The sequence below is a fragment of the Gavia stellata genome, chromosome 3 (genome assembly GCF_030936135.1).
Source record: "Gavia stellata isolate bGavSte3 chromosome 3, bGavSte3.hap2, whole genome shotgun sequence".
Classification (NCBI taxonomy): Eukaryota; Metazoa; Chordata; class Aves; order Gaviiformes; family Gaviidae; genus Gavia; species Gavia stellata.
In genome coordinates, this window is record NC_082596.1 from 101,708,619 (window position 1) to 101,722,668 (window position 14,050).

Sequence of the window (14,050 nt, forward strand, 5' to 3'; positions counted from 1 at the left end):
GTCCTCAAGCATAATACATGTTGTGTACTTGTTTACCATTTGTCTCATGGAGTTATTACTGCAGGTGTATGTGCAGTCAGATGCTTTGATACTGCAGATCCTGTGAAAACTTCTTGTTTATAAAAATCTAAGTGGAAGTGTAGCAAATAAGCATGGGTGACTATTGTGCCATGTAAGATACTACAGGTATGAACTTTGAATGGAAGCAAACGCCGGCCCAGCTGGGATCAGAACAGCTACTGGCTTCAAAGGCAGCGGGTGACCAAGGTTTTCCATGCTGCCAAGCCAAACACATTTTCTAGAGCAATCTGCATTGCCACTGTACTGACAGCATTTTTTTCATTGAAGAGTCATTGACTTTGGCTGTTCTCACCACGCTGGGCTTGCACACTCCTAAACTACTTCTGATTTGGTGAGCTCCGACATCTTCTCTGGCATGCTTCTTGCACATAGACCCACAGATGTGTTTTCCCAGAACTTCAGCCAGCCAGTCTTGCTTGGTACCTGCTGTCTCAAGATGTCTTAGGTCCTGAAGTTCAGCCTTTCCCAATGCATGGACTTTGATGCCTTGCACTTACTTTATGTGTCATTCACTTAAAAATATGGTGAAGATAAAGTTTGAAAGCTTTTCAAGGCTTTAGACGATCATCATTTAGAGAGGCATATCTTGGTTAAAAACATAGAAAGTCCATGTGCCATTCACTGTCTCTGGAACTTGGAGGAAGTGTAAATGTAGAAGGTGATATGCTGTATCAAAAAAAAGGGGAGGGGGCACAGGTGGATAAGTAATTTTCTGAAAGACATTAACCTACAAACATGCCATATACATCCTTATGTAACTGTTTTGCAGCTCTTCCCAGCAGCCGTGTTCCCCAGTTTACATGAGAAGTAAGGCTAAGTTGATTCTTTGAGTACATTGCATTTCTAGCATCTGACTTCAAATACAAATGTTGTAAAAGGTGGCCTTTAAATTGTGACTGTTGTCGAGCATAAAGTGGCAGCTCATTTTAATTCTGCAGTAGTTCACAGTATGAAAGCCTATTAGTGCTATGAAATTACTTTATCACACTTCTCAGTAAGCATATTTTTTATTTGTTTATACCTGTCTATAAGGACTAAATTTTCATCAGTGTTTCATTCCAAAAGTCTCTCTCAGTGATCCAAGAGGGCACTGAAGAGTGAAATATTTTCCTTTTATAATGACAATTTAGTCTTTGTATGTATTGTGGAGTTAGTTTATCTGTGATACACAAACATTACAGTATTTTCCTGGATGTAGTGCAGAATGTGTGTTTTGTGACAGTGGCTGTTGTATTATACTACTGACAAAAGTAAGGCAGGCACTCCCACTGGCTTTGATGAATTCTGCTTATGCAGTTGCTACAAAACATAGGGTCCTCTGTGAATGGTTTGGGCATTTACATACCAAATGTCTTAGCGTCACTAGAGTACCTGTTATACAACACTCAGCACAATGTTATCCAGGTCTTTGTCTCTGTATTTTCAAGTACTAATGTTTTGTATTCCCTTCCTTGCCGCACTCAGCACCTGAACTGAGTGATTTTTCTCTTCTGCGTGCTGTGTTAAGAGATCAGCCTATATTAAGTTCCTCCCCTTTACCCACATGGGAGTGACTCTTTAGAAGACCTGCTTCTTTTGTGTTTGGCTTTCCGAAGAGTTTGAGCTGCTCTGTGGAGGTAGAGGTTTTATATGTAAACGAGAGAGAAAAGGTAAGATGCTGAAATACGTTAGCAGGTAACAAGTAGGAAGAGCGGAGAGGTGGGAGCCTGGAGATTGCCAGGATGCTGAAAGCATGCAAAGATCACACTGGGTCAGTGTTACCTCTGCAGACCTGCTTCTTCCTTGGATGTGTGTTGTATCAAACCTTCACCTGGCTGTTTAAGCCCCACATCAGTCACTGCTTCCTTTCCCGTGACCCACTGTCTGACGTCTCTGTACGGTTACCTTTGCAGCAGCGGAGGGATGCTGCTTCCCCTTTGCAGCAGGCTGCTGCCCGTGCCAGCTGCTGTTGGGCCATGCGTACTTTTAATACGGCATTTTCCGTGACACGGTCCTTTTTTCTGTAGACCGAGAGGCTTGCAGGAAATGAGGGAAGTGAAATAGTGTGCCTTTACTGAAGGACCACGTGATCTTGTCCACTTGGCTTTCCAATATTTTTCTTTCTCTGTTGAGGACTCTTACTTGCTATTTCAGACTCTGTCAAGCACGTAGCTATTTGGAGCAAAGACCATGTCTGTCATGCCCATGTTGTCTGTAAGGATAGTAGCATGTTTGTGTAATTTAAAAAAAAAAAAAAAAGAGGCTCTTTTAACTGAGAAATAATCAGCTTTTAAAAAGAAGAATCCCTTGTTACTGTAGATCATCATATACAAATACACATGAGTGTATACGCTTACAGTATTTTATGTGTTCATCATTGCTGGATTAGATATGATTCTCTGCTCTTTTCACTAGAGTATCTCTTCAGGGAGACCCACAGAACAAATTAATAAAAGCATTAAATAAATATGTCATCCCGCTTCTGATAGACTGAATAAAGGTGTACCAAGATACAGTGCATATGGTTCTAACAAAATTACATAATTTATCATTATTAAGAGAAATAACTTTCAGAGAAATTCTCACATATTAGCTGATTTACTTTACTTCACACCTTCCTACTTAGTGAAAGCCAGACAAATGATAGCTATAAATTAATTTTTCCTGCCTTTCAAAAGCCTCATGTAGCAGTGGCTATAGAAGATGTTTTGTCACAAAGGAACAAAGAAAACAGTGTTTGCAAAACACAGGCAGAAGTAAAATATACAATAGTTGAACTTTCCAGCTTTGTGCTTCCCTTTGCTTCCTTTCCCATTCCTGTGTAAACAAATGGAATCACTGAAAATAAGGGAAATGTCTCCAAAACCATACAGGTTTTTCCATACTGATTCCAGCTCTGAAGAACTGGAATAACCTATGTATTTAAGGAGCTAAATGCAGTTTTTCAACATTCTTTCCTAAGCAAAAACAAATAAGGCTGCTGCTACAGCTTTTAATACCAACACAAGGATTTGGCAAAGCACTGAACAGTTATTGAAGAGTTTTTGGTTCAGTTTGAGCTTTTTTAAATTACTATGTACCACACTGGTGTATTTATTGTATTGCAATACAAGATTATTTCAAAAATTGCTGTCCATATTAAGAAATTAAACTGGCTTTAGTTAATATGAAAATATTTATGAGAAAGTGTGCTGTGTATAGCATATCTGACTCTGGGGGTGGGGAAAAAAGATAATGCTTCTTAAAAACAGTAACCAGTTTCACTTATATTTGCAATAGGATTGCAAAACGGTTGGCATCATCGAATGGGAAAGATAGTAGGCAAACAACTTGTAACACTGTTCCTGGCTCTTAAAAGTTATCATTATCCTTGTACGTTTCCGTTCTTGTCAGCATTCACTTAATATGCATTTTCTAACCATAGTGCAAGAAAACAGGAAAGGGCAACTTCTTCATGCGGTGTTAGAGGCCAAGATTAGCAGCAGTATATGCGATATGACTGCACTGTCATTGGTGATTTTTCTTCCTAATGAAGATTCAACAGTGTGCCTGTGAGATACACCTGTCAACTTTTCAGATGCAACAGGACAAACCAATCTGATTTTAAAAATATATATGTATGTGTGTGCGCATGTATGGTATAGATATTTTTCCTTTTTCTCCATAATAAAGAACCATGAAAATGCATATATTTATATGTGACCCCTGGCTGTAATAAGGTAACCATTTCTTCCCTACAAGCAAATTTGCAACAAAAGAGAGAAGATGGCTATTTTTATATAGAGATTGTTTTTTTAATATATTTTAATATATATTTATGCATGTATATGTATAACAACCTATGGGTTTCTAGTATGTAAATGTGTTTAATATGTAAAACCATCTGTAGTGCATCAACTTTAGTTACCATCTCCACTTCTTTAAGAAAAACAAGAAACATTTTTTACTTGTCTTATGATGACCCTCTCAGGAAATCAATTTTTAAATAACTGAGAGCTAATGGAATTGCTGTCTTACGATGTTTTCATATTCCTATGCTGCGGTGGTACTTTTATGTGTTTAGGCCTTGTCTTTACCGATAATGTGATTCTACTTAGAGTAAGGGTGTTAAACCATCTCCTGTTAGGCTGTTCCTGCTTTTGTCTGCCATCGAAAAATAACCAGTGGCATGAAAAATCCCCGGGGGCTGGTTTGCCTTTGGGGGCAGAAAATTGTTCCCTAGAGATTACTTCAGAAACGGTATTAAAATGAAGGGAGAGTTATTAAATAAACAAACAGTGTTTGTTAATTTTGTTACAAACGGGGTGAGACATAGAAGGGAAACTCCTCTGTACGACTCTTACATTGACTGAGCTTAGAAAGCAATGGTAAAAGTACTGTTATGAGGGTCTGTAGTCGAATTGCATTGATTTACGTAAGAACGTACCCCGATGGCAATTAGGAAGATGATGCTTCTGTGTGCTGGGAAACTCAATCAAAATATGTCACCAGCTGTGCAAGGTGCTAAGATTCCTTCAAGGGCTGAGACCTATATTGTTGTCTCCTCCTCGTGGGTCCATCCTGCCAAGAGATATTACAAGCCAGATTTCTTGTCATTTTGACTTTGCATTTGTTTACTGAAGCCGTGGACATCCTTCTTCAGATCCACCCGTGTGGGTGTGCACTTTGGCTGAACATTGCCACTTCCTTTTGGACATCACCTTTCCTCAGGTCTGCCGCCTAGCTACTTACCTGAGTAATTTTAGGGCGTTCGCATTGAAATTTGTCAGTGAGACTTCACCCAAGCAGGTAGCTAGTAGTTCAGAGATTGGCAGGTTTGGCAGGAAGATAATGATGAGTAGTAGATGAGCAAGTTTGCAGACGACACCAAGTTGGGAGGGAGTGTTGATCTGCTCGAGGGTAGGAAGGCTCTGCAGAGGGATCTGGACAGGCTGGATCCATGGGCTGAGGCCAACCAGATGAAGTTCAACAAGGCCAAGTGCCGGGTTCTACACTTTGGCCACAACAACCCCAGGCAACGCTACAGGCTTGGGGACGAGTGGCTGGAAAGCTGCCCATCGGAAAAGGACCTGGGGGTGTTGATTGACAGCCGGCTGAATATGAGCCAGCAGTGTGCCCAGGTGGCCAAGAAGGCCAACGCCATCCTGGCCTGTATCAGAAATGGTGTGGCCAGCAGGAGTAGGGAGGGGATCGTGCCCCTGTACTCGGCGCTGGTGAGGCCGCACCTCGAATGCTGTGTTCAGTTTTGGGCCCCCCACGACAAGGAGGACATTGAGGTGCTGGAGCGTGTCCAGAGAAGGGCGACGAAGCTGGTGAGGGGTCTGGAGCACAAGTCTTATGAGGAGCGGCTGAGGGAACTGGGGTTGTTCAGTCTGGAGAAGAGGAGGCTGAGGGGAGACCTCATCGCTCTCTGCAACTACCTGAAAGGGGGTTGCAGAGAGGTGGGTGTTGGTCTCTTCTCCCAAGTGACTAGTGACAGGACAAGAGGAAATGGCCTCAAGTTGCGCCAGGGGAGGTTCAGGCTAGATATTAGGAAAAAGTTCTTTACTGAGAGAGTAGTGAAACATTGGAACAGGCTGCCCAGGGAGGTGGTAGAGTCACCCTCCCTGGAGGTATTCAAGGAGCGTGTGGATGTGGCATTGTGGGATGTGGCTTGATGGGCATGGTGTTGGGTGGGTTGGGTTTTGGTGTGTTGTGGGGTTTTTTTGGTTTGTTTGTTTGTTTTTTTTTTTAGGTTGGACTTGATGATCTTACAAGTCTTTTCCAACCTTAGTGATTCTGAGGTGATGGTGAGAAAAAGTATCTTCATCAGGGCTCAGCAGGATTTGTTAGAACTCACAGGTTATTCACCACACAGTTACAATTCTGTAAAGTACATGGGAAAAAAGAGATGCCTGGCCACCTTCGTGCTGCAGAGCCAACACAACTAAGGAGGGGAAAATGTGATAGTTATTGAAGTGAACAGACATTTTGAATATATACGGAGCTGTCAAGGAAAGATGCCTTCATACTTTTCAGAGCAGAACCATGCGCTCTAAAATGACTGAGGCAAATTAGAAAAATTTTCAAAAGCCATTCACCTTATTTTCAGCCCTGCAGAAATATAAGCGGTCACTTCTACCTCAACTCTGAGCTGTGAAGTGAAACCTTCATATGGATAAAAACCACAAGACATGCCACATACCTTCAAAAGCTGAAGATCTTTTAGCAGTGTTTTGCAAGCAGTGGCAACGGGTCTGCAGGATCTAGTCCTCTAGCCGTGTCAGATAGGAGGGCAGCCCCCAGGATTCGGGCTACCTCCCAGTGCACCGCTGTCCCACTGCAGTTGTACGTCTCTCTTGCGTGGCTTGGCAGGGAAGCTACGCCGAACCTGCTCACCAGCCACACGTGTCCCTGCGGGTCAGGCACTGGCCAGCCATAGACCATGTGAGAGGACAGAGTTCACAGCTGGCAATTTGACTAGATTTGCTGAGTTTTTAGGGTGATAGCATGTTCTTCTAATGTCTTCAGGACATCGGGAATTTTTTTCAACGTTTAATTCTACTTCTTTAATTTTTCTTGCTTAAATCTACTATTTAATTCTTACTGCACCTCCCCATACACCTCTCTGATATTCTGTTATCTGGGGAAAACCTCTCCTACTTGCTTTTGTCCCCAATAGCGGTGAAAGATTCCATGAAGTGGCTTCACCCCACTGGCAGCGGCAGTGATTGCTGCTGCCAGCCATGAGCAAGGAAAAGTGCCGTTTCCATATGAACACACAAACACCTAATAACCAGAGAATGGTTGGATTACAGGATGGACCAGTGCTTACTGTTCAGTATTTTCTTTTTCCCCATTTGTTGTCTTACTTGTATCTGCTGATAAATCCCATTCTGAAACCTGAAGTCTTGTCCTGAATTCAGATGGATTAAGTTCTTCAAGTTCACAAGAAAAAGCTGACCATACAGACTTGTACTAAATCTTTGAACAAGGACAAATTGTCAGGTTTTGATGGTTGGACTTGTCAGACTTATTTTTGAAGTACGTAAGTTTGCAGGCCGAATTTAAACATCAAGTAATTCATTAAGATCTGAAAAGCAGCCTTTATATTTCTATTTATTGTCGTCTTCTGATGACAAAGCGGCTCTTTATTATGCATTCTTTCCTGCAGAATTTAAAAGCAATTTGTTACCTTACAGAGGTAAATAAAATTCTGGGTAACAAAGTTGCTGAGCAAATGGTAGAGCCTTTTTCCACAAAAGCTTCCTGTGATTAATGAAAATACCCTGCCACTGACCGCTGCACTGGCTTCCAGCCACCTACCAGAAGAGTAAATGGCATGCGGTGTACAAGCTACAAACACACATGATGAAAAAAGAACACAACAGATAGCCTCTGAAGTCTTTAATCTGGGAGAATGATCCACAGCGATGCTTGCTGCTTAAGTGCTTTCTTTAGACTTCGCGTCGGTGAGGACGCTGTAAGAACACTGTTTTGATTCAGAAGGTTAATGAATGTCAGTGTGTAAATACCACTGTAGTCCTTCTGCTGAGGCAGTGGATGTTTATAGGTGTGAATTTTTCAGCAGTCTAAAGTGCATGGGAAAGGCTTGATCATAATGTTAGAAATTCAAGGCTAACAGTTTAAAAAAAATCCTTACGTTTCAAAGTTCAGCTTAAAATGTCATGGTATAGCTTCTGGAAGGGAGGCACCAGAGCAGGTGAGCTGCAGCCACCCGACAAAGGCAGACAGCACAGCGCTGGCGGCTGTGCGCTCGCCGAAATGCATGCACGCCTGTGGTTTACTAAGGAAGCAGCTCAACACACACATCTATGATTTTATTGCGTTCGAGTCAAGAGGTACAGCAGGAGATAATATCACCTGTTGGCACAGGGACAGCAAACAACAGCTCGTACGTTTCTCCTACTAAGTCATCTGCCCCGGCTGAATATGATTGACTGAGAAGTCACGTACTCAGCCTCATCTACCTCCCCAGCTGGTGGAGAAAAAAAAATGCAGTTCAGGTTTCAGCATTTTTGTAATCCCTCTGAGCCTCCCATTAAATTTGCTCTACTGTGTGGGAAAGGATTAAAGATTCTTTGGGCTCCAAAACACAGTATACAAAAATAAAGTGCTATAGCATGGTTTGTGGTAAGGCAGCAACTAAAGTGTATAGCCTGCCACATAACCCAGCGCAGCGAGTTCTCTTTGATAAGTAACACGTGTTGACAGCTTAAAATCTCTGTTGGTAACACATGCCACAGTTGTGTATGGCCTTTGTTGTAAATATTCTGTATGCAACATACTTCATGAGTAGTTTCAGAAATAATCAGAGTTGTTCATGTGCTTTACTAACTTAGCTCAGAGTGCCGAAAGAGGAGAATATTTGCTGGCAAGGAGAACTTCTGTTCCTTTAAGAATCGCTCATAAATCCTCCCTCTTAATAAATATTTCAAGATTAAAATCAATGCGTTACAAGTTTCAGACAAGGCTGTTTATCAAGATGAAATAGTTCATTTCCTAAAAGGCAATATTATTTACATTTTATGTGAGTGTGGGCATAGATGAGAAATTTTTATTTAAGAGCTGCCAGGATTTTTTCCCCTCAAAAATGGTAAATGAAAAATGCCGAAAAATTTATTTCCGTAATTTTTTACTACTTTCAGAGCCTGACTTGCTGTCAGGCTTAGTTTGTGCAGTATTAAATTCTGCTAAATATATTGTGCTTAGTGTAATTAAGCATCTAGCCTTTTTGGTCCCAATTCCATGATTAAATATATTAACTTTTTTTTTGTGAAAAGGACACAGAGCTACTGTGTACCCAGCCCTTGGGGATAAAGTAGGGGCAAGAAAGCATATAACATTAGACTCTAAAATTCATGCCTTTAAAAGAAATGTTGTCTTGTCGTGCTTACGTTACCCTAGTTGCATGAAACGTCTTCCTTCCACATCTCAACTTGTTAAGTGAAGAGCTGTGTGTGCCTACTGCCAACTGCGCATCTGACTACAATTTACCAATGTTACGATGCAGACTAGAAAGTGCTAAAGAACAAGAGGAATCAAAGCATCGGGATTGCATTTTTGTCATTTTTCATTTCCTGATTGCACTAGAAAGCACAAATAGATGAGGGGTGAATACCACCTCATGAACAAGAGGTTGGTTCCCGTGTGTGTAACATGTTACTGCTGAACTAACTGTATAACTGTTTTCACCATTTGTAAGGCAAATTAAATTAGGGTTCCAAAGGAACTGGAAAACAATACCATACCATGCAATTTCTATCTAGGCTCTCCACCCAAAAAGCATGATAAGAAATATCTGCTGACTATATCCATCATTTTATTTTTAATCTTATTCAACTTTTCATTTTTCTAAACATACAGCCTGTTTGCTTTTCCTCTGTAGTAACTTCTAATGTTTAATACGAGCCTTTGAACAGTATTCCTCAATGTCATTATTTCAAGATTTTTATAGATGCAGGTATTTTATGTATCGGTTATTTTTCTTAAGGTCTAGGCCAATAACAGTATTATTTACCAAAAAATGCTTATAGAAAGAAAGAAAAAAACCTAATATATAGGCTGCTCAGTTCTTGGGTTTTGGTTTTTTTAATCTCTCTTGTGAAGCTGAAACTATAACCTGTTTACTTTCTGTTTTCAGCTTTCTGGTATTTTGGTTTGATTTCAGGTTACTATTGGCCAGCTGTATTCCACGCAGAAATTGGTTATTGAGAGTCCAGGAAACACATAGCTATGAGAAGACTCTGATCCTGAAGCAACACTGGACCATCTTCAGCATCCTACAGTGCCACATACAGATGCGTAAACTCACTGCACATGTCTGAGCTTTTTTGTTCAGCGGAAGAAATGCCCGAGAGACTCAGTTTTTGGCAACCAAAGTACTATTTTCTAATGGTTCACATGTTCTAAAATATATTGCTGTGATTTATAATAGCACGTAAGGTAGTCTTGAAATGTATGCTTGTATGTCCCATGTGATGGAACAGTTCCTGCCCTACTTTGACAATAAAACTTCATTAAACTACCTGTAACCAGATACATTATTCTGTTACTGACCTTGTCTCTCACTGAGCACAAAACGTGTTAGATTTAAAACCCCTCACCCAGTTACTAAGTTCTTATTGATCCTGTTTCATTTAAAAATATACAGCATCTGAACTGAATGACTAAATACATAGTTCATTTTAAATATTAAAACCAGAGGTTATGAGCTTTCATCTCCTGGACCTTGATACTTACAAATACCACAAGCTGCGTTGTGTGTTTTCTTTAAAGAGCATCCCTTCACATTTCAGGAGGTGACACAAAAATTTCGCTAGTTCTTTCTTTAGTTTCCAAGAGTTAATAACCAGTCTCATCCTACTTTTAACAACTAACAGATCACAATAGCAGAATGTAAGACTTGCATCACCGAGGCTTGGGAGCTTTAAAATATATTTTCACCACCAAGTCCTTTTCTGAATTTGTTAAGGTGCAGCTATTAGCAGAAAGTACCATGCCACTTTATGCAAGGTTTCTCTTTTTCACAAAGCTCCTGAATTTTGCAGGAGAAAAAAAACCTTACTATGACAATAACTGAAGTGCTCTAAGTCATGAATTGGCAGCAAGCTTTGCCTAGCAAAAGTGAAACACTCTGTATAGCATTTTATTGCTTATTATTAAATCTGTGGAATAATCAACACTTCTAAGACAATATGTTTAAAAAAAAAAGCAAAAATTTTGATCAGGTTCTGTTCAAGTCATTGCCATGCTTGAATTTGTTTTCTGATAGAAATTTGCAGAAAAATTAAGCAGTGCAAAGCTTTTTTTAATGGCATACAGAAAAAAGCTTCCTTTTTTTTCAGGGGATTGTTGTGGGGTTTTTTAAAGAAGAGAAACTCAAAACTAGTTCCATGACACTGTGGCCTTTAAAAACCTCCCCTTTTTTTCCTTGCTTCCCAAAATTCATCTTTGTTTAGAACGTCTATTGTTTTGTGTTGTTCATGCTGTGTGACGACATTATGAAAGCAGGGGATAGACTAAGTGTCTAATTTAGAACAAATTCCCATTCCTCACTACCATTTAAAGTGTATTTTATAATTTTGTACAGTTAGATTGAAATGTATAGTAACACATTCCATTAACAATATAGTGTACAGAGTAAGATACTGTGACTACCTGAGACTACAAATGTAGCCTCCATTCTCACTTTCAAATAAAAGGCAAATACAGTAATAATTCTCCTCGTATTAGGTGTACAAGTATTGCATTGTAAATTGTGTTTAGTGAACATTTTATTAAAATGGAATTTAATTATTCTAATAGGTAAAATACATTAGATTCTGTATTTTAAATCTCCACATTCCAACTGGATAATTAAGTGCACTTAAGTTAATGGTGAAAGTGTAGGGGAAGAAAGGTTTGATTACTATTTCAGCTTCCAGTGAACTCAAAGAAATGTAATAATATCTTATGCTTTTAGAGGACACAGGCTTGGAAGGGCTGCCAGTTTTAGACTCTAAGGAACTTGGTCCCTAAAATAACACATGCAAAATCCGTGTTTAAAACAGCTTAATTACTGGAACAAGCACTGCATACCATTGCAAGATCTGAGAATGTATGCTAGGACACAAAATAAATGTCCTTATAAATAGTGTAGCCCTAATTTATAAAGAGGGACAACTCCACCAGTAACATTTTTACTATTTAAATCTATGTTTTCACCATGTTTACATAAAAATAAGAGTTTGTTTTCAAATAGAGACCTTTTAAACACATAATCATTTCTTCCAAAATACCAGTACCTTTCCAGTGAAGTTCCTTACTGTTTAGTTTCCACCAAGAATACAGATGTAGATGGCACATGCTGTCTTATAGGTGTGCAGTAATGGGAATGTGAAATTCCTTATTAATTCCATTAGAAGTATGAAGGCGATTTCTTCTCCATTAATGCCTGAAAATTCTGTTGTTAAGTTTTGGTGGTAGATACAACACTACTGCTCTCCTAATTCATGCCATCTGCTCCTACTTTGTGTCTCATGGTTACCGCTCAGATTCTCTCTCCCTTAACCATTTATACCTGCAGAGGAACACTAGTAACCTTCAGGATATATTCTACAGAGAGGACCTATCAAGAAAAATATAAATAAAATTCAGGCTCTGTAATCTCCCTCTCTCCCCAATCTGTAGTGCAGAGGTTAAGACAGCTCACCTTCTCAGTCAAGGAAAAATTAGTTCCTATTGCAAATTAACCGTCAGCTTACCATACAGTATTTATACATTACTTATTAGAAGTAACATAAGAAAACTGCTGCTAAGGACCAAACACCTGTATAATACTATCTAACTTGTTAACAAAAGTGCAAAGCTAGCAAAGGTATTAGCATTCAGTACTCAAACCATCACTGCATTTTAGATGTCCGTTCCCTCTCCGTTTCAGATTCCTTTCCTCACCAACACACATGTAAGTACACCCTCCATTAGTGTCATGTGCCTATCAGTTGTACATGATTGTAAAATATCTAGAAATATGTTTTTTCCGTCCCTAATGTCCATTTGAAGTAATTTTGTCATAACATACCCAGTTCTGCATAAAAACAGAGCCTATCAAATGCTTTGTCTTTGGAATCTACAAACTATGGAAGGAAAATACTTAGAAACCACATCTGTATTAGGAAGTCCAGCGCAGAAATAATATTTGGAGGCTGGGATGACTTTAGTATTATGTTCGTATCCACTTGCCCTGTTCTTACTCTTGGCTAGGCATATGCTCATCATCCCTGATGGAGACAGTGGAGAGCTGGCACTGTGGTCCAGCCTCAGAGTTGCTGGGCTCTTACAGCTGCACCTTCTGTGCTTCACCAGCTCCGTTTATGTTGCAATACTCATTAAATCTCTCTCTTGGCATGCTGTCAGGAGCTTTGTTGAATTTTGTCAAAGCAGTGTCAACAACAGGAATAGTTAAAACACAAAGGAATGATCCCATGACTTATGTACAATGTCCACTATTATAAAATAATAGTATAAAATAGTATAAAATAATATATAAAATAATTTTTCCTTAGAATAGAAGGGAGCTCAATAAATACCTTTACTAAAGCTGCAATGTCTTAGCAAAACAAACTTGCTTTTGTATTTTATTAAAAACGTTTGTCTGTTCCTGATCTCAACAATTTAGCAAACTATTGACCTCAGCAGTATGCACCAAAATTTTAATGTTTACATATACTGAAGTTTGTCATGACTTCTACAGTATAAACTTGGAAACAGCACTCTGAAGGAAAAAGAACAATTTGTTTAATATTAGTAACCATTTAAAGGACAGGCATTTCTGTTGTGTGTTACGACTTCTCAGGAGATTTTACTGCAGTTGAAAGCTCAGTTGCAAAACGCCCAGATGCATCAGAGCTGCAGCTATCCTGGAGGAAAGCAGCCCAAGACAGTAGCATGTGAACACTTCACATACACTGTTGAAATAGGCCAAGAAGGATTTTAACTTACGACTCACATTTCTAGGAAGGTGTTTCTATATAAAACTTCACCAAGTTTCCAGGCATTAAAAGCATTACTTTCACCCTCTAACATCAGCAGGTAGAAGAGTAATTTTATGGAGAAGCACCAGCCCCTCAACTGACTTCCTGCAGTGCAACGTAAATGCATCTCTCCAGATACCCAGCAAGGACCATACGTACACATAAACAGAGCCGTGAAAGGGCTGTGCGCTGTTTTCCTGAGTTTTCCATAATGATCTACAGTGAAATCCTGGCATTATTCAAGTCAGGAGTATACTGATCGCTTTGTTTCACAGTTCTTGACACAGGCATAATTATTTCATACTCTTAGGATTGTTTTGCTTGATGACCTTTATAAAAAAAAAAGGAAGGTGCGTAGCTCTTTTACTGATCGTTTACATGCTTACTTTTTCTTTTTTCAGTGTTTTAGAATATATGAATAGGGCATGAACCCTTAATGTGGAAGCAGGAAAAAAGGGAGAAGCCAATAATTCTTC

General features: G+C 39.5%; 1 protein-coding gene across 1 annotated transcript in view; it reads left to right on the top strand.

The window, feature by feature from the left end:
• The window catches only part of LYRM4 (LYR motif containing 4), a 95,452-nt gene extending 81,402 nt beyond the window's left edge, over nt 1–14,050 (top strand). Inside the window, exon 3 of the mRNA XM_059835966.1 lies at nt 9,731–14,050. Coding sequence (XP_059691949.1) covers nt 9,731–9,793 — 63 coding nt within the window. The 3' untranslated portion in view covers nt 9,794–14,050. The remainder of the gene's footprint in view (nt 1–9,730) is intronic.